Source organism: Chlorocebus sabaeus, chromosome 14 (assembly GCF_047675955.1).
Source record: "Chlorocebus sabaeus isolate Y175 chromosome 14, mChlSab1.0.hap1, whole genome shotgun sequence".
Classification (NCBI taxonomy): domain Eukaryota; kingdom Metazoa; phylum Chordata; class Mammalia; order Primates; family Cercopithecidae; genus Chlorocebus; species Chlorocebus sabaeus.
The window spans coordinates 101,739,375-101,762,559 of record NC_132917.1 but is presented as its reverse complement, the minus strand read 5'-3'; the positions used below and the strand labels follow the sequence as shown (position 1 = coordinate 101,762,559).

The 23,185-nt window shown below is 49.4% G+C and overlaps 1 protein-coding gene across 6 annotated transcripts in view; it reads right to left on the bottom strand.

Moving 5' to 3' along the window:
• NPAS2 (neuronal PAS domain protein 2) overlaps window positions 1-23,185 on the bottom strand; it is a 176,274-nt gene that overhangs the window by 19,524 nt on the left and 133,565 nt on the right. For all 6 annotated transcript variants that reach the window (XM_008008192.3, XM_073023246.1, XM_073023247.1 and 3 more), the window contains 8 exons: window positions 14,518-14,636; window positions 13,754-13,836; window positions 12,861-12,967; window positions 10,514-10,661; window positions 7,883-7,967; window positions 3,956-4,097; window positions 3,348-3,457; window positions 1,111-1,200 (listed from right to left, as the gene is read on the bottom strand). In XM_008008192.3, the coding sequence (XP_008006383.1) occupies window positions 1,111-1,200; window positions 3,348-3,457; window positions 3,956-4,097; window positions 7,883-7,967; window positions 10,514-10,661; window positions 12,861-12,967; window positions 13,754-13,836; window positions 14,518-14,636 (884 nt within the window). The remainder of the gene's footprint in view (window positions 1-1,110; window positions 1,201-3,347; window positions 3,458-3,955; window positions 4,098-7,882; window positions 7,968-10,513; window positions 10,662-12,860; window positions 12,968-13,753; window positions 13,837-14,517; window positions 14,637-23,185) is intronic.

The window sequence follows — 23,185 nt, the reverse complement described above, 5'->3', positions numbered from 1 at the left end:
TCTGGGCACGGTTTGTCACTCCCCGTGTTCATTCCTCCCTGCTGAAGTACATCCCTGCTGTCCCCCTGCCGCACCATCTGGCAACCTCCTACCCACCTTTCAAGGCCAACTCAAGCGTCACCTCCTCCAGGAAGCCACGTCAGACTTCCCTGGGCAGAATATTTCCTTCGTGGTTCTATAAAAACGCATGCCCTGCCACGGCAGCGTCTCTGTTTACATGCCTGTCTCTCCCTTTAGTTCTGAGTACTAAAAGCAAGGGCTGACTTACATCTTCACATCCCTAACACCTCGCTCACTGACTGACCCAAATAGTAACTCACCGAATGTTGTTGAAACAAGGATGGAATTACTCAGCAAAGCCGTAATCCCTTTCTTCTCTTTCTTTTTTTAAACAAATGTGATATTTATAGTGCTGGACTCACGGGTTTTAGATCCTTTCAGTCTTTCTGTGACATGCAGCCCAATTCAGACCTTTTCTAAAATGCCATGGCCAAGGTGGAGTCGTAAAGAACAAGAGGAATGTGGAAAAGTGGAAAGAGGTGAACAGAGACTGTTAAAAGAATTAAAAGAACAAACCCTGGACTTTTGCAGCAACTTGGATGGAGCTGGAGGTCATTCTTCTAAGTGAAGCAACTCAGGAATGAAAAATCAAATATCATATGTTTTCACTTCTAAGTGGGAGCTAAACTATGAGGCTACAAAGGCATAAGAATGAAATACTGGACTTTGGGGCTGGTGGGAGGAAGGGTGAGGGGCGTGAGGCATAAAGGACTACATATTGGGTGCCGTGTACACTACTCGGGCGACAGGTACACAAAATCTCAGAAATCACCCCTAAGGAACTTATCCATATAACCAAACACCACCTGTTCCCCCCAAACTATTGAAATTTTAAAAAAGAAAAACCCAGACACTGGAAAGAAGAACTTGGAGACGAGAAGGTGGGTGTGGGGGGAACCTCAGGGATGGACACAGGCCACGTGCACATCAGGAGGGACATTCCCCAATGTCAGGGCCTTGGTTGGTACCCAAGTATACGAGACTGTCAGCACAGCACACTGCGGGCTGCTGGCTTGAGAGCGGCTGCCCTGCCCTGGGTCCCAGACTCACCTGTGCCATGGGAGCGGGTGTGCTCTGGAGAACGGTCTGAGGCAGGAGCTGCTGTGTGAGGTCGCAGGACGATGGGGAAGGCAGAGGGGCCTGTGGGAGAGAAAGGGACTTTGTTACCACTGCTTCTGCCATTCCAGGAGACAGGAATGTGGTCTCTTGGTCCAGTGGGTTCTCTGCGTTCCACACTGGGGTGAACAGCTGAAAGTCAAGACTTCTAGAAAGTATAGGTGTCTGTTCCCTGGCTGCACTGCTTCCCATGCAGGGCACACGGGCAGAGCCCCCGCACAACCGGTGCAGGCTCCCGCCCCACCACAGTGTGCTCTGCCAGGCTGCTGCTACCCGCCCAAGCCTGGTAGCTCAGCTCCATTTCCCTGCCCTTGCCTGCTGTCCTGGACTCCGCCCTGGGTGGATTTGGTTGCCCTCCTCCCAAATGGACTAATTCTTAGCGGTGTCATCAAGCAGGATGATGTGCGTGGACTGCTACCATGAGCTGGCCTGTGCGTCCGTATCTTTTCTGCTCAGTGCTGATGCAGATGAACAGATCGTGCATGTTTGTCCAAGAACTCATCCAGGCAGTGAGGACTGGGGCAACCTCACCAGCCTCTGTCCAGAACATTTTGAGAGACTCCAGGGAAGTGAGCTGAGTCACATCTGTGTTCCCTGATCACTCGGGTGGGTGGGGGAGACAATGTATAGGAACAAGAAATGAAACACTCTGCTTCACGGGCCAGTGGTTTTTTTTTTTAAAAGAACAGTGAAAGGACTCGTCTGAAGTTATTCCGACACGGCCCCTAGTTGCTAGGGCCTATCCAAAAAAGCAGCTCAAATGGAAAGTGTCACCCAGGACAGCACTGGGAGGAAATGACACCAGGAGACCTTGTTTCAGCGAGAAGTCCCAGGCACAGGGCTGAACCAGAAGCTGGTCTGGGCTCGGTTTCCCTGCACAGCTGGGAGGAGACGGAGGCACTCTGGGCCTCCACTGTTGGCAGAGTGAGTCACACTGGACAGGAGAGTCTGGAAGAATGGCAGGCACAGCTTGCAAGCGCATCTGGAGGTGACTGGAGAGCAAATAAGTGGTCTTTGCCATGTTCTACTTGAAAATGAAACGCATCGCCCAAGCTTGTCAAGCAGGGTGGGCAAAGCCTTTACGGAGACAGCAGGCAGGAAGGTGGCACGTTCACTCCATCTCCAAAGTGACAGTGAAGTGTGGGTGGGAGGGGCGTGGTAACTATCTGGAGGTGGCCCCTAAAATTCCTGGGTACTTCTCCCATCTAGAAGTGGAGGTCTAGATCCTTCTCGATGGGTGAGCTCGGGACTGCTTTGACCAAGAGGTATGGCCGTGGTGACACTATGTTGACTTCCATGGCTAGGTCACAGAGGGCTGCATGGCTCCTGCCTGCCTCTCCAGATGTCTCCTCTTGGAACCCGGAGTCCACCACCATGCCAGGAGCAGCCTAAGGCTTGAGAGGCCTGTGCAAGTCGATGACGGAGGGCCTCGGATGAGCCCAGCCCTCAGCCACCCAGCCTGGGTGCCGGACATTCATGTGCAGACACTATCTGGAGGAGGGGTTCTGTAGCCTAGGCCCATGAGACCCCCGACACCAAGGAGCAGGGAAGTGTAATCCCCATGATGCCCTTTCTGAATTCCTGACCCAGGCTCCATGAACTTGATACACGTGGTTGCTTTAGGCCACTAAGTTAGGCGTAGTTTGCTTCCTGGCAATAGATGACCAGAGTGGTGCATGCCAGCGACTTGACACATGGCCAGTGTGCTTTCTCAGGGCCATGCATCCCCTGACGTTCTGGAAGGATCTGGCACACGTTGGGGTCGGGTCCCACCTGATACGTGCAGAGGTACATTTTTGTTAGCACTGAGCTGCTCAAACATTTACACCAGCATGAGAGGGGATTCGAAACAGAAGAATCCTAATTGTGTGGCCTCAGGGGCTGTAGGGGTATGACGGTATGACCCCGGGTTTGTAGTTTTGCCTTTTATCCTTAAAATTCACTTGGATTTTGTATTCTACGGATATGCATCCATGTTAATTTTGTCATGCAAATGTTTAAAATTAGTTGCCAGTTAAATTACTTAACTTCCCACCCCCATCTGCCACCCTACACTCTCAATCCCCAAGTAAGAGGATCCTCTGGGGAGACGCAGCACCTCGCCTGGGGCTCTGCAGCCCCCACCACATTGTAGCGTACTCCCGTGGAGGAGTCTGGGGTCACACACTTACCGGCATGGTGGCTGCCTGGCTGAGCCCGGGGACAGGTAACTCTTGGGGCAGGGTGGCTGATCTTGGCAAAGCCGGGGTGCTGGCCTCTGCCATCAGCTTGGTGGGAGTGGCTGTAAGAAAGCAATGAATGACTTTCCTAACTTAGACATACGTAGCATGTATTCATCCGAAGAGGACACCCATGACCGTGGTGTGCTAACACAAGAGCTCAGTTGGGATCGCTGATAAAGGAAGTCCACCATGCAGGGTTGAGGTGAACCACAGAAGCCCAGCCTGGCAGCAGGTGGGAGAAACCACAAACACTCCCAAAACTTCATTTCTGCTGCTTGGTCCAGTGAGCTGCCTGATCAGATGCCTCCCCAGAATGACTAAAAGCAGCCAAGGGATCAGATCCGTGCGCCACCCACTCAAGGTCTTTGCTTGGCACTGAATGGATACCAGAGTGTGGAGAGGTGATCAGAAGGCGGGAAGTCTGGGAAAGGAAAGGAGTATAAACTGCACAGCAACCTCTGTCAGAGGCACAGACTGCCCGGGGACCCTCTGTGGGGCTGTCCCTCTGATCCGATGCGGTCCCCCGTCCCACTCCCCATCCATGGACTCGCACTCACAGGTGGGTTCTGACATGGCTGTGTGTGAGGATTTGTGGGAACTTCTTGAGGACGCTGATGGCGAATGACTGGTATTAAGGCCCGAGGCACCCACGTCGAGTGCGTTAAAGTGCTGCCGAGGTTCCAGGCTTGAGCCCTTGTCCTGAAACACACACATCAAACAGTCCTCATGTCAGCATCCAGAGGAAAGAATCACTGGGCGTGACTTTAGTTCTAAGTATGTTGACAACCTCAGAAGCTGCTGAGACAAATACCATAGTTGTTTAGGGACGATTCCAAAGACGCTTGCGTAGTGTATATACATACATGTAACCTAAAGCCCCAGAGAGGCTTGCAGCCGAAAAGCAGTGTTTATTACCCTTTCTTGCCTTTGGTTTTTTATTGTTTATGTTTTCATAACTGACTTTGCATTTAATTTTGTCCTCAACATTGTCACTTCACCATCCAGCATCTTGACTTTCCAAGAAGAGGGAAACAGTTCTAGAAATAAGGTTGCTGCTGGCAGTGGACTATAAACTCATCCAGTGGGACAGGTGCCTTTGGACCTTCCTGGGTCCTTCCCACGCTTTCTCCTGTTACTCATTCTCTGCAGCCTCAGTGTCCCCTGGAGTGGAGAACCAGTGAGGGCAAGGGGTCTCCTGTCTTTAAACCTCTTGCTCCTGACTGACCCTGGCTCTCGGGATGTCTCTGCCTCAAATATAGTGTGACGAGAAAGCAGCTGTGACAGTCTGACTCCGAGGGACCGTTTTTCCATCCTCTGTGGCTTAGCTCTTATAGACACATGAAAACGGGTTGTGTTGGGGCTGGGCGCGGTGGCTCATGCCTGTAATCCCAGCTCTTTGGGAGGCTGAGGCAGGCGGATCATTTGAGGTCAGGAGTTCGAGACCAGCCTGGCCAACATGGTGAAACACCGTCCTTACTAAAAATATAAAAATTAGCTGGATGTGGTGGCAGGCGCCTGTAATCCTAGCTACTTGGGAGGCTGAGGCAGGAGAACAGCTTGAACTTTGGAGACAGAGGTTGCAGTGAGCTGAGATCATGCCACTGCACTCCAGCCTGGGCACCTGGGCAACATAGTGAGACAAGGTCTAAAAAAATAATAATAAACAAAACAAAGGTTGGGATAATTTTTAAGCTAAAGAAGAAAACAAAACAGTGACTACTCTCCTGAGCTGCATTCCTACCTAGTCTTAGAATAATGGAAACTGCCAGCATCTCTGGGCTACGTCAACGGGCTGGTCTGTGTCCCATGGCCTTGGGTATGAAATCCCATGCGTGCGTCTGTGTGGCTGTTTTGTCTTTTGTGTCACGGCTGCAGTGGGGGTGGACGCTGTGCGCCTACAGTAGGGCTAAAGTGACTGACATGTGACCTACGGGCCTTTGTGCAAAACAGAAATACCAGATGTGGCTGGATGTGCTGAGGTAAATGGCAATTTGGGGACCTTGCTGCTTGGTTCAGTTTCCCTTTGACCAGGCTCCTTACAGCGGGGTCCCTGGACCACGGCTCTTTATGAATTATGTGTTCCTAGTCAGCAGAGAAGTTGGTCCAGGAAGTGAGAATAAGCACGGAGGAACTTGGATGCCCATTTGACGTCTCTGCACATCACATCCACACACAGGAATCTGCATTTTACAAATGCACTGGACAGTGACAGACAGCAAAGCTATAAAAACCAAACTGGTTCAACATCACAGATAGTTTGGGAGCTCTGGTGGGAGCTTTTACTTTAAAGGGATTTCTTAACCCAGTGCCCAAGATTGTGTTTGTATTTTTATTATTATTTTTTTGAGACCACGTCTCACTCTGTTGCCCAGGCTAGAGTGCAATGGCATAATCTTCGCTCATGGCAACCTCTGCCTCCTGGGTTCAAGTGATTCTCCAGCCTCAGCCTCCCCAATAGCTGGGATTACAGGTGTGCGCCACCACGCCCAGCTAATTTTTGTATTTTTAGTGGAGACTGGGTTTCTCCATGTTGGTCAGGCTGGTCTCGAACTCCTGACCTTGTGATCTCCCCGCCTCAGCCTCCCAAAGTGCTGGGATTACAGGCATGAGCCACCGCGCCCGGTGATTGTGTTTGTATCTTTACATATGTGCATTTTGATGAGAAGACATTCTTTCACAGGGCTCCAGGACTCCCCAAGGATCAGAAACCTCAATGATAAATTTCTGACTGGATGATACACACTACGCCTGTTCTTCAGCCATGATGTATGGTGTGTCTAACATCTGCCTATTAGCAGCTGAGTTCCCTCTATGACATGATACATAATGTATAGTGTGACAGGGCTGGGTAATAAACACTTCCATAAACAATGTCAGCTGCGTCCTATCCGCGCGCTGGTGATGAATCGCCACGGAACACACCACCACATGACACAGCAGCTGGGGAGGCTCTGCCAAGGCACCCACTGCTCTCTGATCTTGTGATTTCTCCTTCCTCCCAACGTGGCCCTTCAAGGGTAAGAGATGCTTCTGTTGGACCACAGACAGCCTGCAAGGCTGGACCACTGCTGTGGCACCGGCCTCTGGCCCAAGGCTCTGGATTCGGGGTCACTGGGCACCCTGGAAGTTGAGCTTCACCAGTTCTAAGAGGTACTCCCCTCTCCAGCACTCACATTTGAACACTTCTGAAATTAAGACGTGTCCTTCCCTTGATGAAAAGAAACTCTTGTTTCAGAGATTGGTTGGCAGCAATTTTTCTCTTAGTGGGACAAAAAAAATCACGTGGAGGCCAGGCACGGTGGCTCACGCCTGCAATCCCAGCATTGTGGGAAGCTGAGGCGGGAAGATCACTTGAGGTCAGGAGTTCGAGACCAGCCTGGCCAACACAGTGAAACCCTGTCTCTATAAATAAAGACACAAAAATTAGCCGGGTGTGGTGGCAGACACCTGTAATTCCGGCTACTTGGGAGACTAAAGCAGGAGAATTGCTTGATCCAGGAGGTGGAGGTTGCAGTGAGCCGAGATCGAGACTGCACCACTGCGCTCCAGCTGGGGCAACAAAGCGAGACTTTGTCTCAAAAAAAAAAAAAAAAAAAAGAAAAATTCATGTGGATCTTCCAGCTGACAGCTTCCTTAACTTTGATGAAATACAACACTCCCTCCCTTTCTTGCTTTTTTTCCTTTTCTCCCAACATTTATGTCTGCTTTAAGAATGGACTCTGAGGAACAGGGCTCTGGTCTACTTGCAGATGGTCCCCAAGGTTCCCAGGAGCTGTGGACCAGGAGCAGGGACAAGGAGACGTCTGGCTAGGCAGAGGGGAGCAGAGGGCTCAGTGTGGAAGGAACGACGGAAGGGGCTCTGTGGAGGGAATGCCTTTCTACAGCAGGGCTCCCTGACCCCGAGCTGGCTCCAGCATGATGTTCACCAAGACCCCTGAACACAGAAATAGAAAGCATAGGTGACAGGGGGGATGGTGTGCGAGGGCAGTCTCCCCATAGGGTGCCTGCATCCTGGAAGTGGTGCCTGGGTCCTGGAGGCAGTGCCATGGCCCTCAAGCAAAGGAAGACCAGGGACTCTGGAATTCCTCCACAACCCAGCGGGGGAGGGAGGAACTCCCCCGTGTCTTATCTGTGGAGGAAATGCCCAGTGGACTCACTGGAGCCATGCTTGTAAGGCTGGAAAGTCGCCGAGCCATGCTTTGAGTCCAGGGGCTGTGTGTAACCCAGCTCTGCAGGCTCTTCTTTTTTTTTTTTTTTTTTGAGATAGAGTCTTACTCTGTCATCCAGGCTGGAGTATGGTGGCACAATCATAGCTCACCACAGCCTCCATGTGATGGCCTCAAGGGATCCTCCTACCTCAGCCTCCTGCATAGCTTGGATGTGTCCTTCCATTGATGAAAATAAACCCTTGTTTCTGAGACTGGTTGGCTGCATTTTCTTCCTAGCCAACCTTGGCTGTATCCATCTAGCGGGGATGGCCATACCTTCAGTGCTGAGGAGTGGAGGGCCTCGGATGGCGGGTCTTCCAGAGCCAGCTCCTGCCTCCTTTCCACCCGGACGTCTGCATAACTGCACAGGAAATTAAGAGACCACGGTGGAGATGGGGCATTCCAGGACGGGACGACACCCCCTGAACAGACTGCAAGGTACATCGAGGTTCTCTCGGGAACCCTTGCCCCCCACAACAGTCAACACAGAGGAGCCTAGCCTGCGACTTGTTGGAAGGAATGAGCGTCATTCTCTGCCTTAAATTCCACCTGAGTGACTTACAATATGACGTTCAAAATCTTTTTATTTCCAGGATGTCTTTATTCCCCTCTCATTTACTATTCTTTTTACTTCCCTGAAATCTCCAATTGTAATTGTCTTTAAAAAACCCATTTTCGTCTATGGGATAAGCTTCTGCCTTTAAATAATTAGAAGCCTTTCTTAAAACCTGCTCAGTCTGGACCGTGCATATGGAAGAGTGACACAAAACTTTTTTAGTAGTTACATTTCTCAGAAAGTTTCCTCTCAAACAAACACAGGAATAGCCAAATTCAGACCACAGATAAGCCCACAGGCCCACTTTTCAGGAGTGTGGGTAAATCCACTCAACACAGTGATGCCTAAGTGATCCCGTGGTGCCTCTGCCCTGGGTGTGGAGACCCCGGTGTAAGAGGCCTTGGGAAGCGACGTGGCTCCTGGGCCTCCGGAATGCCTGCCACCTGATTCATTCACTCTGTTCTCTCCCTCCTTTCTCTGAGAGTTTCTTCCAAGGATTTGAGAGGTGGAGGATGGAGAAGAAGAGCTGGTAAAGGGCACAGCCTAAAGAGCGAGGGGTCAGAGCTGCCCAGCCTTCCCTGGGGGTAGGGGGCCCTCGGGCAGAGGACCAGGCTGCGTGGCAACAGGCGGCTGCCGTGGAGTCAGACATCACTGCTGCTGCACGCCCAGTGGCGGCCTGGGAATCCAAGATCAAGTCCCTGAGCGAGGGCACGAAGTGTGGTCAAGTGGGATCAGGGTCATTGGCTGCTGAAAACTAGTGTTTCTCCCCTCTTCTGCATGTTAAGGAAGAATGCCTGGTTTGGTGACCTGATGTATGTATGGGGTGTGTGTGTGTGTGTGTGTGTGTATGTGTGTGCATAGTGTCTGTTACATATATATAGTCATGTGCTTATGGGACATTAGTGGTTCCCAAAGACTGGAATGCCGTATTTTTACTGTACCTTTTCTGTGTTCAGATGCATTTAGATGCACACTTACACCTGTGCTATGACTACCTGTAGTGTTCAGCACAATAGCATGCTGTACAGGCGTGTAGCCTAGGAACAATACACTATACGGTACAGCCAAGGTACCACATCATCTAATGTGTCCAGTACACTCTATGATGTTTGCATGATGACAAAATCACCTCATGACACATTTCTCGAAACATCCATTATCAAGCAGCAAGTGGCTTATATAAGAAATGCATATGAAATTTAAAGTAGGTTTTTCTAATTTATGGAATACTATGCAGCCATAAAAAAGAATGAGTTCATGTCCTTTGCAGGAACATGGATGAAGCTGGAAGCCGTTATCCTCAGCAAACTAACACAGGAACAGAAAACCAAACACCGCATGTTCTCACTCATAAGTGGGAGTTGAACAATGAGAACACATGGACACAGGGAGGGGAACATCATACACCAGGGCCTGTGGGCGGTGGGGGTGGTAGGGGACAAAGGGAGGGAGAGCATTAGGACAAATACCTAATGCATGTGGGGTTTAAAACCTCAATGATGGGTTGACAGGTGCAGCAAACCACCAAAGCGCATGTATACGTGTGTAACAAACCTGCGCATATTCTGTACATTAATCCCAGAACTTAAAGTTTAAAAAAAAAAAAAAAAAAAAGGCATGCTGTCCTTCCAACTTTTCTTTCTTTGCCCTTTCTCCAAGGCTTTTCTGGAGGCCAGCTTAAAACTAATTTACGTTCTTAAAATTTCTGTAGTGTGGAGAGGACCATTTTCCCCTTCATCCTTGGGAGCAGAGACCCACAAAGGCGGCGTCGATGAAACCCTGGCCACACTGCGTCTCTTTGAAGTCCCGCTCACCCGCCCTGGGTGGAGGGCTCCCTGAGGCCAGCGGGGACCTCCTGGGAACCTGCGCCCACTGGCAGCCAGGCTGTTTTCCCAACACTGCCTCAGTTGCCAGCAGGGGTTTTTAAAGCATTAAAAATAAAGGGGAATATGTGTTTGAGTTATTTAGAGGTAAAATTTAAATTTTCTACTCAAAGCAGGAACAAGGGAAGGCTGTGGGTTGGATGGAGATGGGAAAATATGTAAGTAGGTCAGTGAAGCAGTCACTTACTAAGTAATAGCCTGGCAGCCTGCGAGAGTCCATGAGGCGTTCAAAGGGGCCTGACTGAGAGCTTGAAAGGAGTCTCAGCCCTGGGAGGGCAGAGCCAGTGGTGCCCGGAAGCGAGCTGAGCCCTGGGAATTATGCTGTTAACGGCAGGGGATGGCCTGGGCTTGATCCTCGAAATGGAGAACACCTGAGTGACTGCTGATCTGACTCGGCCATCAGGGGCCACCCTGTACCCCGCCGAGGTGTGGCAAGGACGCAGCCGCACCCCTGCCCGTGCACGGTACCTGACCACCGAGTGTGTGCACACGATGAACTCGGGCTTGGAGTTCCACTGGTGGTAGGTGATGTAGTAGTGAGTCTGCAGCCAAATCCACTGCTGACCTTTGGTCAGAAACCGGTAGCAACACGACTTCCCTTTGCCAAACTGCATCACTGTGAGTAGAAAATGGATTCTGCATATAACCAATGTTAATATAAAAGTGATCCTTTTCCCCCGGAGTTATTGTTAAGATCAGCTTTCAAAAGGACGGCACCAAACATGGCTTGTTTCCCCGGTTGCCCTGTATTTTAAGTAACTATCAGGATCATGGTACACTGTCATGAATTCTTAAACAGTAGAAGAGTGATCCATATACTTTCCCAAATGCTCAGAAGCTGAAAGAGATCCTCAAATAAGGGCAGATGCAGACGGATTTTCAAACTGCAGGTTTAATGAAACAGAGGCCCAGGTTTGCCTGCTGCTCATCTTCCCGCTGCAGGCAGAGCTGTCTTTGGAGCTGCAGGAGCCCAGGGGAGAGCATCCAGAATTGGCCCGAAAACAGACCTGCCGGCCGGCAACCTCTGGACGGACTCTGTGGCTGTCAGTCAGCAGTTCACGCTCAGCTGACACGATTCTCAAATAAAGAGTCAAGGACAGATGCCTCCACCCCAGGCTTCCTCCTTCCCCAGAGCCGCTTGGAGCCCCCCATCGTGATGTCTGTGGGTGGCTCCTCTAGGGGTGTCTGGAGCAGAATGGAGGCTGACGGTGTATCAAGCCTGGGCAGGGCAGAAAGATGGACTATGGATTCAAGGAAGAAGAATGATTTGGGTTTTATTGCCATAGTGCCTGGAATTTAGCACCTCTTTAGGTAAATGGTTAAGAGAAATCTCAACTAGGAAACTAATGCTACAGAAGGACACTGCCTTGGAGAATGTGACTATCTGAAGAGGAGAGAAGCCCAGCAGATTGAGGGCGTGGCCTCCACAGAGCAAGGACCTCTTGCCCAAGCCATTGAGAAGCCTTTCAAATGCTGAACGTCATTCTTCACTTGGGGACCTTGTTAAAATAGACACCCTGATTGAGTAGGCCTGATTCTACAAGTGTGGCATCCTTCCCATGATGCCTACGCAGCGTGGTCCTAGACCACACTCTTGAGGAGCAACGAGTTACAGTTTTAATGATTAGCTTTAAATTCTAACAGCCGATCCAGATGGAACTCAAGCCTATTCTTCCTTCCCTCTCCACAGAAGAGAAAGTTCTGGCCAGCCACAGTGGCTCACGCCTGCAATCCAAGCATTTTGGGAGTCCGAGGTGAGCAGACCACTTGAAGTCAGGAGTTTGAGACCAGCCTGACCAACATGGTGAAACCCTATCTCTACTAAAAATACAAAAAATTAGCTGGGCGTGGTGGCATGTGCCTGTAATCCCAACTACTCCGGAGGCTGAGGCGGGAGAATCGCTTGAACCCGGGAGGCGAAGCTTGCAGTGAGCTGAGATTGCACCACTGCACTCCAGCCTGAGTGACAGAGCGAGAATCTGTCTCAAAAAAAAGTTCTCATGGATACTACAGGTGAGGCATCTTTTAAAGCACAATGTTAGTGGTCAGTTCATGCATCAGGATCAACAGGTCAGTATTCCTGTTTAAAGTTAAGAGTTGGCACTGAAAATACAGCTTTAAGTGGTTCATTCTTGAAGCCACTTGCTAAGTGAGAACTTGGACAAGCTTGTAATTCCCACTTGTCCACTTTATAAGTCCCATCTCCCATACATTTGCTAATGTGTTCCCCTCTTCTGTGGGAAAGAGCTTTCCCTGAACCCCAGCTGTGAGGGTCCTCTTGAGTCTCCCAATATGCTGTGTGCATCCCCTTCAGTGCACCAACCACATCCCACAAAGTCACCCATGGCTGGCTTTCCCAGTAGACCTGCCCTGTGGGACAGCAAGTAGGTACTGATCGCCCCCATCTGCCGGGCTACTCAGTATCCGGCCTACGGTTAGTGAGCAATACATATCTGCTGATGAAAGAACAGTTATGAGAACCCGGTATTTTATCTCTGAAATGCATAACTTAAAAAAAAGTCCCTGCATCACCTTAGTTTCTTAATTAGGGTTAAACAGGGTGCCTGTCTGGATGATAGTGGGAAGGTGCTAGGGTTTGGGGCCAAGTGAATTCCAGGTGAAAACCTGACATGGGGGTAGATGCAGATAAGGGGCCTCCACCATGCCCCCAGATCATCTCAGAGAAAACCAAGTTCCCCACCTTAAAAAGAAACCAGGTAACGAGCAGAGACATCTGGAGTCCCAGAGCCCTGCTGCCGGGCCTCAGTGGAGTGAACACAAGGCCCCCATGCCTGGGCTGGGCAGTGGTACTCACGGTGCTGGTGGCACCTGGCCAGGAGCTCCAGGTCATCGATGTGGTAGTAGTCATAGCCCGAGGTTCCCAGCACTTCAAAAGGCAGGTATCCTATGATTGGAGGGGCTCTGCACAAGGACAAGGAGGACTTGTCATCAGGGAGGAGATACACTGCAGGACTCACCCTGGTGGCCATGCCTGTCCATAATGATCAACATGGAGGCCTCATTTCTCAAGAACGAGGGGAGAAACATAACTCTGCAATGGTCAAAACCAGAGAGGCTGTGTTTTCCAAGGGGCTCAGCTTTTTTTTTGGCCTATAGATACTCCTTTCCCTTGGCATAACTTGGCCCAGATAACAATAAGCTTTATCACTTCTGGGTAATTCAAAACAGCTACAGATTGGATCAGCCCAACACCAAAGTGTAATATAAAATTAAAGGGTGGGGAGGGGCAATTTGGAGTTCTTCAACGGCAAATAATGTTACAAAAGAAAAAGTAAATATTGGGCTCAAGGATCAAAGGAGGTTGGAAAAAATGAGATGAGAGATTTCTCTCACACTTGCTGCTGCCTTCCTGGGAGCTGGGAAGGGCCCCAAGGGAGGATCATCCCAAAGATGGCCCAGGGCTGAGGCATCAGACTCGAATACAGAACATATTCACAAGGGGGCAAGGATCATCCCAAAGATGGCCCGGGGCTGAGGCATCAGACCGGAATACAGAATATATTCACGGCGAGGCAGATGCAGTTGGACAGCATCCACCCACCCTTGGCAGGGACGACTGTTCCTAGCGCCAGAGAGTCCTTCTCCTTCAATGGACCAGGGCCGACTCTTCTCTCCCAAGGAGAGCCTGGCTCACGCAAACAAGACTTGAGAAGGGCCCAACCCAAATATGTTTTTCTTTTCTCAAACCTGTGATCCAGAAATAAAAATTTCCATTCCAAGCTATGCCTTGAAGTGAATTCCTCTAAAGGTTCGTCAACTATGCACATTTCCTGTATTGGAAGCAGAAAAAAAAAAAAAAAAAAAAAAGTTGCTTGGGTGCCAGATGCTCACCCTAGGTTTGTTCAAGAGGAACGCATGGTGGGTAACAGAAGTTAAAATCGTTTTGAGCAAGTCTCCAAGTCGTGTTGGACTGAAACTCATCATCTGTAGCTAATTTCGGTATTAGCTGATACTAAATTTATTTCACAAGCTGGGGAAAAATACCTAGGAGCCAAAATGTCACACCATCCTTTCCCATTATCGAGAAGTGTGGCAAACATGTGGAAAATGGCTTTTCATCGGAATCTGAATTACTCATTTAACTCGAGTCATGCCATCGATGGTGAAGCAATCACAGATGAGAAAAGGCAGACAAACCCCCAACGCTCTGACACTCGGTTCTCACCCAGGCCTGCCCTGGATGGTCTCAATGCCGGCGTGAAAGGTGGGAAGACGTACGGTTATCAAACAGCAGAACAGCAAGTGACACTGCCTTCAAACAGAACCATTTGCAGGAAACGGGGCAGGGGAAAGGGCGTGTGTGCAGGCACAGAAGCCAGACACTTCGATTTTCAAAGCCAGTGACAACTTCCCTGCAATGTATTCCCTTCCCAAAGACCATTAATTACATACAACAAAATGTGAGTCAATCATAACAGTTCCGCAAAATGAACCGCCTCTCAGATACTTGCCTTTAAGAATTGTGGTGTTGCCAGGCGAACGGTGGCAATGAAGCAAACCTCCTTTCCTAGTGGCACCCGGCAAGGTCTTGAAAGGGTGTTGTCAAAACCGTTACAGGAGGGGCTAGGCACTGGGGGGTTGGGAAGAAGAGGACACACAGGTTAGCCCTGTGTAGTGACATCAGCCAATTCCTAGCTGGCACTTAACCGTAAGCCACGCGCTGCCCCCAGGGTTTATGTAGAGCGTATTAACTCATTTCATTCTTACAACAACTGGATGAGGTTGGTCATACTATTACTCCCATTGCAAAATGAGGAAACCGAGGCACAGAAGGAAGTAACTGGTACAAGGCCAAAAAGCTTGCTGGAGCCCATGTCGGTCACCAGCAGTCAGCACTGCCTCTCACTTCCACTAACCCTATGGCTTATTATGCTGGGAAAAACAGTCTACAAAATGAGAAGACAGGCCGGGCACAGTGGCTTACGCCTGTAATCCCAGCACTCTGGGAGGCCGAGGAGGGAAGATCACTTGAGGCCAGAAGTTCGAGACCACCCTGGCCAACAAGGTGAAACCCCCATCGCTACTAAACAAACAAACAAACAAAAAAACAAAAATTAGCTGGGCATGGTGGTGTGTGCCTGTAATCCCAACTACTTGGGAGGCATGAGAATCACTTGAACCTGGGACGCGGCGGTTGCAGTGAGCCAAGATCGCACCACTGCACTCCAGCCTGGGCGACAGAGTAAGACTCTGTCTGCAAACAAAACAAACAAACAGACGAGAAGACAGCCTCGTTCTGCAGTAACGGTGTGAATACTCCAGCCAGTGTTTTAAGGTGAATTCCATAATCAGTATTCCTGATACTGATGGTCCCAGGCAAGGTAGGGGTGTCTCAGCATCATTGACACCCCCTTCCCACCACTGTCTTGGCTGGCGCACCTGGGGTTCAAGGGCCTCAGTCCTGAAACTCCCCCTTGGAAGCCCAGGCTGATACAGGGGCTGGGTCTGGGCCACTGAGGAGACGGGGCTCAGGATTTAGGGTCATCCCCAGAGGAACATAACGCCTACAACGAAACTTGCTAGTTTCCTAGCATGGCCCAGGTGACAAAATCTGCTCTCACGCATCTTCTTTCGTCTTCTCACACATCTGGGAGGGCATTACTGTCCTAGGCCCAGAAAGGTTCTATAAATAACCACAGGCACTCAGAAACATCAGCAGGGTTGCCATCAAGGTTTTGGGCTCTAGGCCCAGGGTTCTAACAGGGCAGAGGGGGGATGGTTCGGGGCCCACACCCATGGGCGCCCATCATGACGACAGCCCACACCTCCAGTAGCCTCGGCAGAGTCTTCTCGGTGTGACTGGGTCCCTGCCTTCAGGGCAACTGTGGAGAACCAACTGACCTTCTAGGCCAGAGAAAAAGTTAGCTACTTTCAGATGGAGTTTTCCAGGTGGGATAAAGAACCCTGTTAAATAGGAGAAAAGTCAATTTACTACGTACGTGGAATTCTGAAAGTTGGCCACGCGTGGGGTTCCCTTGGGACCCTGGGCACCGCTGCCTGGGCCCTAAACAGGTCAGCTAATTCAGAAACTCTGGGGTAAAGCCCAGGCACCAGCCTTCTCAAAGGCTCTGCAGGTTCGCCAGCGTGCAGCCAGGCTGAGGATCCCCAGGGCTGATAATCCGTGCTGCGTTTTTCACAATTATATCCCGCACATTCTGAACTGAAATATCATGATGTTCTCCAAGTTAACGAGGAACATATCGAGCATCAGAAAGCTAAATCATCATAAAATGAAATCTGCAAGATTTTCTTTGGATTTTAGCTTTCCAATCACTTTTTAAAATATATATATATATATATTTATAGGTTTCTAAAAGATTCTATAATGTGGTCTTCTCTCCACTAACATGAATAAATTCATTTTACCAAACATATTCTCTGAATTCATTCACATAAATACTAATGTTTCCAAACATGAATATAAAGTGGGCAAAATAAAAAGCAGTGGTCTCTGGAGAGCTTGCATCTGTCACAAGTTGGCTTAGGCTATTGCAAATGAATTTGTAAGATGAGCCAAGAAACTTATCAAAGGGAACGAAAACAATTCCACATAAGGGATGGGTCTACAGATGTGAACATCTGCATAATTGAAAAAAAGAGAGACATTTAAAAACTTCCCAGATGTGAAATCCTCTCTCTGCTTGAATCTAAGAGATATTACCCAGCCAGATAATGACTAATAAAATTCTGACTCTTTCAGAATACCAAGACCTTCCAAACAAACTTCTGAGGACCTCCCAGGAATTTCAGAGAAGGCCTCCCCCTTAATCTATCTCTAAACGATGCAACTTCTTTGTACGATCCTTTCAGCTGTTACATTTCTGTGCTCTGTCAGAAATGCCTTCCCCCGATTCACTGTGAGGAGGAGAAGGGGACAGAAAAATATTGTGAAGTGGGAAAGGCCTGCCCCAAGACATCCTAGCCCTGGTTCCTTCTTCAAGGGCAGCAGCGACCTGGCCCATGGACATCAGGTGGATGTATCGCAGCGCTTACTGTCGCCCTGGCCGCTCCCCAGTGCAGTTTTATCTGCTCTTTTACAGCATCTAAGTCTTTCAAGATAAAAATGCACCCCCAAAAGGGAAGTTTCATTATTGCTTGTAGCCTGCATTGGATGAGCTAGATATTTTACAGATGTCCAGAACGGAACAACTTCTCTCTTCAAGATGCCTTTCCCACCAAAAAACTTAAAAAACTGAGGGCATGATCAAGGGTGATAATAAATCCAGGATGAATGTTTTAATATAGGCCAAGGAAGAAACCTTGGGGAAAACTAAGGCAAAGAAGATACTTTGAACTTTTTGCCAGTTGCATTGGAAATAACTTTTCCCCGCAGCATGAGTCTTCTTGCGTATTCTGGAGGCAACACAGGCGCAAACTGCTGCCTGGGACTTCATAGTCATATTCAGCACTTAGAATAATGTCTCTGGCACTTTGTATCCCAAGGTAGTTTAAAGACATTAATTAATGATTCAATTAGTTGTTTCAATTTAAGTAATAGAAAGAATATATCTAATTACAACTGCCTTCGGGAGACTCTCAGAAGGATTAACCATAACTGCAGGAGCGGCCCTGTTTTCTCAGCTCTCTGACCACTCACAATCTACAGAACAGCAACTCATTCTTGCTACATTTTCCCCGCTAGGGTCGTCTTACTCAAAATTGACCTTACTCTTGCCAAAAGCTAAATATCTAGCTTTCCCATGGCAGGAACTGGGGCTCATTCTCTGTCTCCACCTCTGAGCAGGTGTCCTGCGCACAAGTGCTCAACATGTGTTTATCAGATGAATCTCCCATGAGATGGCCTGGCTCATCTCCAAACCCTAGCTTAAGGTCCAGTTCGGGAAGACGCCATCTCATCCTTGCCAGCAACTAGCACACAGGCCTTGGGACCCCAAGGTGGCTTCCCTTCTGCAGTGTGACCCACCTTGGTGCTGCTGGTGGCCTGTCTACTCTGCCAGCTGTGAGAGGTGCCCATAGCATGTGGCCTGGGTTCCATTGGCAGGCAGGTGAGCTCACTGCCCGACTGACACATTAACACTGGTCAGCAGGAGGCCCGGTCAGGGAAACTGCTGCAAATCAGCACACAGCAATCACCACTCTGTGATGGAAAACACAGCAGGTGCGTGGCGTGGGCTTCTACTTGTGGAGACGCAGTGTTAGCTTGCTTTTTGAGACAGAGTCTTGCTCTGTGCCCCAGGCCTGTGCCACCATGCCGGGCTAATTTTTGTATTTTTAGTAGAGACGGGGGTTTCACCATGTTGGCCAGGCTGGTCTCGAACTCCCGACCTCAGGTGATCCACCTGCCTTAGCCTCCCAAGTGCTGGGATTACAGGCGTGAGCCACCGCACCTGACCTCGTGCTTTCTTGATGGTCTTCCTATTAAAACAGTCCACAGGTTATCATGTCCTGAAACTTTCATTACACTCTCTTAACTTCAGAGACCCTGAAAAAGTTTTGTCTGGGGCTGGTATTCTTGGGCTTCCAAAACCAGGAGAGTCCCAGGGACTCAGAATGAGTCATGTCTGCCTCATTTGGAAGCACCCAAGGTTGGCTTCCAACTCTGATGACAAAGGTGAGCTCCCAAATCAGCCATGATGAGGAGAAAAAGATGACTACAAGGGCAGGAAGATCTCAGGTGGTAGAGAACTTTTTTCAAAAGGGCTCAGGAAGGAGCAAGGAAGATGCAGAAATGGTAATAGCATTAGTTAACAGCAAGGGAATAGAAAGAACTGGAGAGAGATGTCTGGCTCTGTTCCACTGAGTTACCAGCTCAGTAATCAGCACAATTAAGTATTCTCACTGGAGATGACCTGCTTATGATAAATTAGTTGCAATGGCTGGAGGAAAACATACTAATAGTCCACAAGGAAGTGACAAATAGCTTTCTCGGCACTTCTCGAAACAAATGCAAAACAAGGCTGACAGGTGTCTGGGAAGATACGAAACTATCAGTGATGAGGTTTCGCTCCAGGAGGAATAAAGTTGGTAAGTCCCAATTGTGATAAACATCCAAAACATTCAGGCTATGGCTTGGGAATGCTGAGGGGAAAATAACTTTCTGCACATTCATGAGAAATCATCTCCCACTAATTAAGCACTATTTTCAGACTCTTATTTTTTTTCTCTTCAGTGTGCTTGACCCAATGTGTTCTGAATAGCCAGGTGACTAGGTTCTTAGGAGAGCAGCGTGATAATCCTGCCCACTTCTTGGCAGGGGCACTGCCTACCTTACCTAGGGCACATTTGATCCTTTCCTTTCTTTCAGTTCTGTTTTGCATAGAGAAGAGCAATGTTGGAGAAAAGGCAGGAGACACAAGAGAGAGCTGGGGGCTTTGCGATTCTTTTTTTGAGACGGGGGTCTACCTCTTTTGCCCGGGCAGGAATGCAGTGGTGCAATCTAGGCTCACTGCAACCTGGACCTCCTGGGCTCAAGTGATCCTCCCACCTCAGCCTCCTGAGTAGCTGGGACCACAGGTATGAGCCACCATGCCTGGTTAGTTTTTTTTTTTTTTTTTTTTTTTTTTTAAAGAGACAGGGTTTCACCATGTTGCCCAGGCTAGTCTCAAACTCCTGAGCTCCAATTATCTTCCCACCTAGCCTCTCAAAAGTGCTGGGATTACAGGAGTGAGCCACCGTGCCTGGCCTGGCTTTGCAATTTGCTGGATTAAAAAATGACTCTAAAGGGAAACTACATGTCTTACTCAAATATTTCTTCTTCCCCCCGGCAATCATTCATGAAAATGAGTATTTTTAGGGGCCAGAAGAGTGTGATGGCATTGAGAAATATCCACTAGATGGTTGGTGTGGATGCGCCAAATTATCTGTATGTTCGGGAAAGCGAACTTCCCTCGTCCCTGTCTTCCGAGTGGATCTCTCACGCACATTTTTATCATGATTATGGGACAACTTGTATGAACGGTGCCCCCACTCCCAGACTGAAACGAGCAAAAAGACGAGGTTGCTTAAAAGCCTGCCCACTCCTCACTGTTCCATTTTAGTATGAAGCCTAGGTGTCTGTGCGGGATGATGCCCTCGGGGCACCATTTTTTTCATAGTGATTTGAACTCCTCTGCCATCTCTCTGGCATCACTGACCCCTGCAGGGGAAGGATGGCCTGATTCTTTGCTGGGTGGAGGGGACACTCTGCTTCCCACTCTTAGGGTCCTGAGTAGATGAGACACTCCTTCCATGAAGCCGTCCACACTCGCGTCTCCATTCCCAGTGAGGTCTGGCGTGCCTGCGCTTTGTTCTCTTTACTGAGGCATCTCAATTAAGCTCAGCAAGGAAAAAATTCAAACCACCCCAAAGCCATAAAATGAGGCAACCTCCAGAAATCCCACGGAACATACAAAATCGAGTGTTGTAAGCTGCAAAGCCTCCACTGCTGCCAGTATTTCAAATCTGGTTGTGCGGTTAGAGGCGAGTAGGTAAAACGAGGGCAGGAAAACTTTTATACTCTGGTGTGTGGTTTCTGGAAAGCCCAGAGTGGAATGTTTGCTGAGGGTGACCTATTTGGAACCACACCAGCAACTTTTGAAATACTGCTTTCTGGATTTGTCAGACGCACATCTACATCCAAGTCTGGAGGAGGAGCAAAAAGGCTCAGAGAAAGGACTGCCTTCGTCTTGCATGAAGTTACCTTTCAGGATCTGGAAGCCTGCACGTTAGGACCCCGTAAGGCAAAGACTTTTCCCCATGCCTTTGAAAATCACCCGGCCAGTTTCTTTCCACTAAGAGTGGTCGGGTGGGGCTACAGGACCTGGGTGCCTGGGGTTTGAGAAGCAAGAGATGGAATGGTGTATTTGCCCGAAAGCATCTCTCTTTTGTTGTTGTTGTTTAAAATATCTGTTACAAGCAAACACAGCCCTAAATAAAATCAGCTCGTTCAGCTCTATTCTGGAAACAGTCGATGAGAGGAAGACAAGGGCTGCTCCTACCAGTGGTCCATGCCAGTGCTGCTGGCTGGCCAGGTCCAGCGTGGGCTTTTCATGGGAAGAGAATGGGACACGGGGTTACACATCCCAGCTCAGAGTCCTCCAAGAAGCTTTGCGCAGACTGGGTTCGAAACTGTCCTCAAGTGAAACTCTTCTAAAAAAGACTTTCTTGTCCCATTTCCTGACACATATTTCTTCACATTTATTAAAAATCTAGGTTAAAGATGTGAAGTCCTGTCTTCCCTCCCCTGCCCCCAGAACATCTGTGGCGAATGATGAAGTCCTAAGGAGTGACCAAAATGTGCAAACATTGAAGGAGGGGAAAATTCCACTTGGCTGAAGGACCCGAGCAATGGCTGGTGTGTTTACACTGCCAAAGTGAATGAGGGCAGAGGAGAGGGGGGCATCCTCCACTGGGGAATCTGGACATGTTCCGTTGAAGAGTGTAATGTCACCTTGTTCACCAGAGCACATGGGCTTTGTTCCTCCCTTCCCCTCAAATTCCTACGAACTCACCCCCTTAACATTGCGTACAGAGCCTGACAAATCCCGCGTAGCCATGTGGGCGAGCAGACAACCAGATGGGATCCTCGTCTGTGTGCTTCAAGGCTCACCCAGAGCCCTCTCTGGCTCAGCCTCACCCCCTCTCCCTGCCCTGGAACCTACACATCTCTCTTTGGTTTGGGGCCTGAGGCTTCCTGTTGATGTGATTTTTGAGTGGTGGCCCAGGGACTCTCTCAGTCTTGGGCTAACTCAGTTGATCAGAGGAGCAAGAAGAGAGCGTGTTAGCCATGGAATACTATACAGCCATGAAAAGAATGAAAATATGTCCTTTGTGGCAACCTGGATACAGCCAGAGGCCATTATCCTAAGTGAATTAACACAGGAACAGAAAACAAAATACCACATGCACTCACAAGTGGGAGCTAAATATTGAATACACGTGGACATAGCGATGGGAACAGTGGACACTGGGGGCTGCTGGAGGCTGGAGGGAGGAGGGGAGGAGGGAAGGAGGGGGTGAAGGCTGAGGGGCTGCCTACTAGGTGCTGTGCTCACTGCTCAGGTGACAGGATTATCGGTACTGCAAACCTCAGCGTCAGGCAGGGTTCCCATGTGACAGACCTGCACCTGTACCCCCTGAATCTAAAATAAAAGTGAAGCTGGGTGCGTGGCTCATGCCTGTAATCCCAGCACTTTTGGAGGCCAAGGCGGGAGGATTGCTTGGGCTCAGAAGTTTGAGACCAGCCTGAGTAACACAGTGAGACCTCATCTCTACAATAAATAAAAGAATTAGCCAGGTGTTACAGCATGCGGCTATGGTCCCGGCTACTCGGGGAGCTGAGGTGGGAGGATCTCTTGAGCCCAGGAGGCGGTGGCTGCAGCGAACCATGATGGCGCTACTGCACTCTAGTCTGTGTGACAGCGTGAGACCCTGTCTCAAAAAAAAGAAAGGCTGAAAATATTTTCAAAAGAGAGACAGGATGTCAGGAGCCTGTGGTGGGGAGTCCTGGGTCGGGACGTCAGGTTAGGGGGCTACTGGCCTCCAAACACCCAGGCAGCTGAGTTGAGATGGGGGCTTGAAGGTGGTGGCAGGCACAGAGTGGGGAGTGCACAGAGCCCACAGATGAACCTCCCCAGCCACACACGGCTGCTTCAGAGGCCCTCAGTGTGGACAAACCACAAGGCACCGGAATTGACACACTCCAGTTTACCCGGCGCGTACCCACCTATGTTCAGTTTCCACTTTGGATTTAAGGCCGAAGAAGTGGCTGCAGCTCTTCTGCCTGTGAGTACCCTCTATCCCCAGAACGCACCGTGGAGCTGGTCAAGGAGACAGCTCTGTGAGCTCCTAGGGAAGCTGTCTAAGTCTCCAGTCTGGTCTGAACCCTGCTCTGCTCTCCACCAGCTGTGTCCCCGGGCCAAGATCAAGCCTCACTTTAGGTCAACCTATTTTTACCCGCTGCTTATTTACGTGCTGGGTAAGGACTATGCTAGGCCCAGGAAGCGGGCACAGTGAGTAAGGGTTGCTGTCCTTCCCATTCCATTATTTATACATAGATATGAAAAGGACAGGCATCAAATAAGAATGTACCACGTAACACTCCACCAACTAAACTGCTCTGCAGAAATGCTGAGACTTTTCATGGTCATGGAGCAAGGTGGGTTTCCTAAATAGTTCATT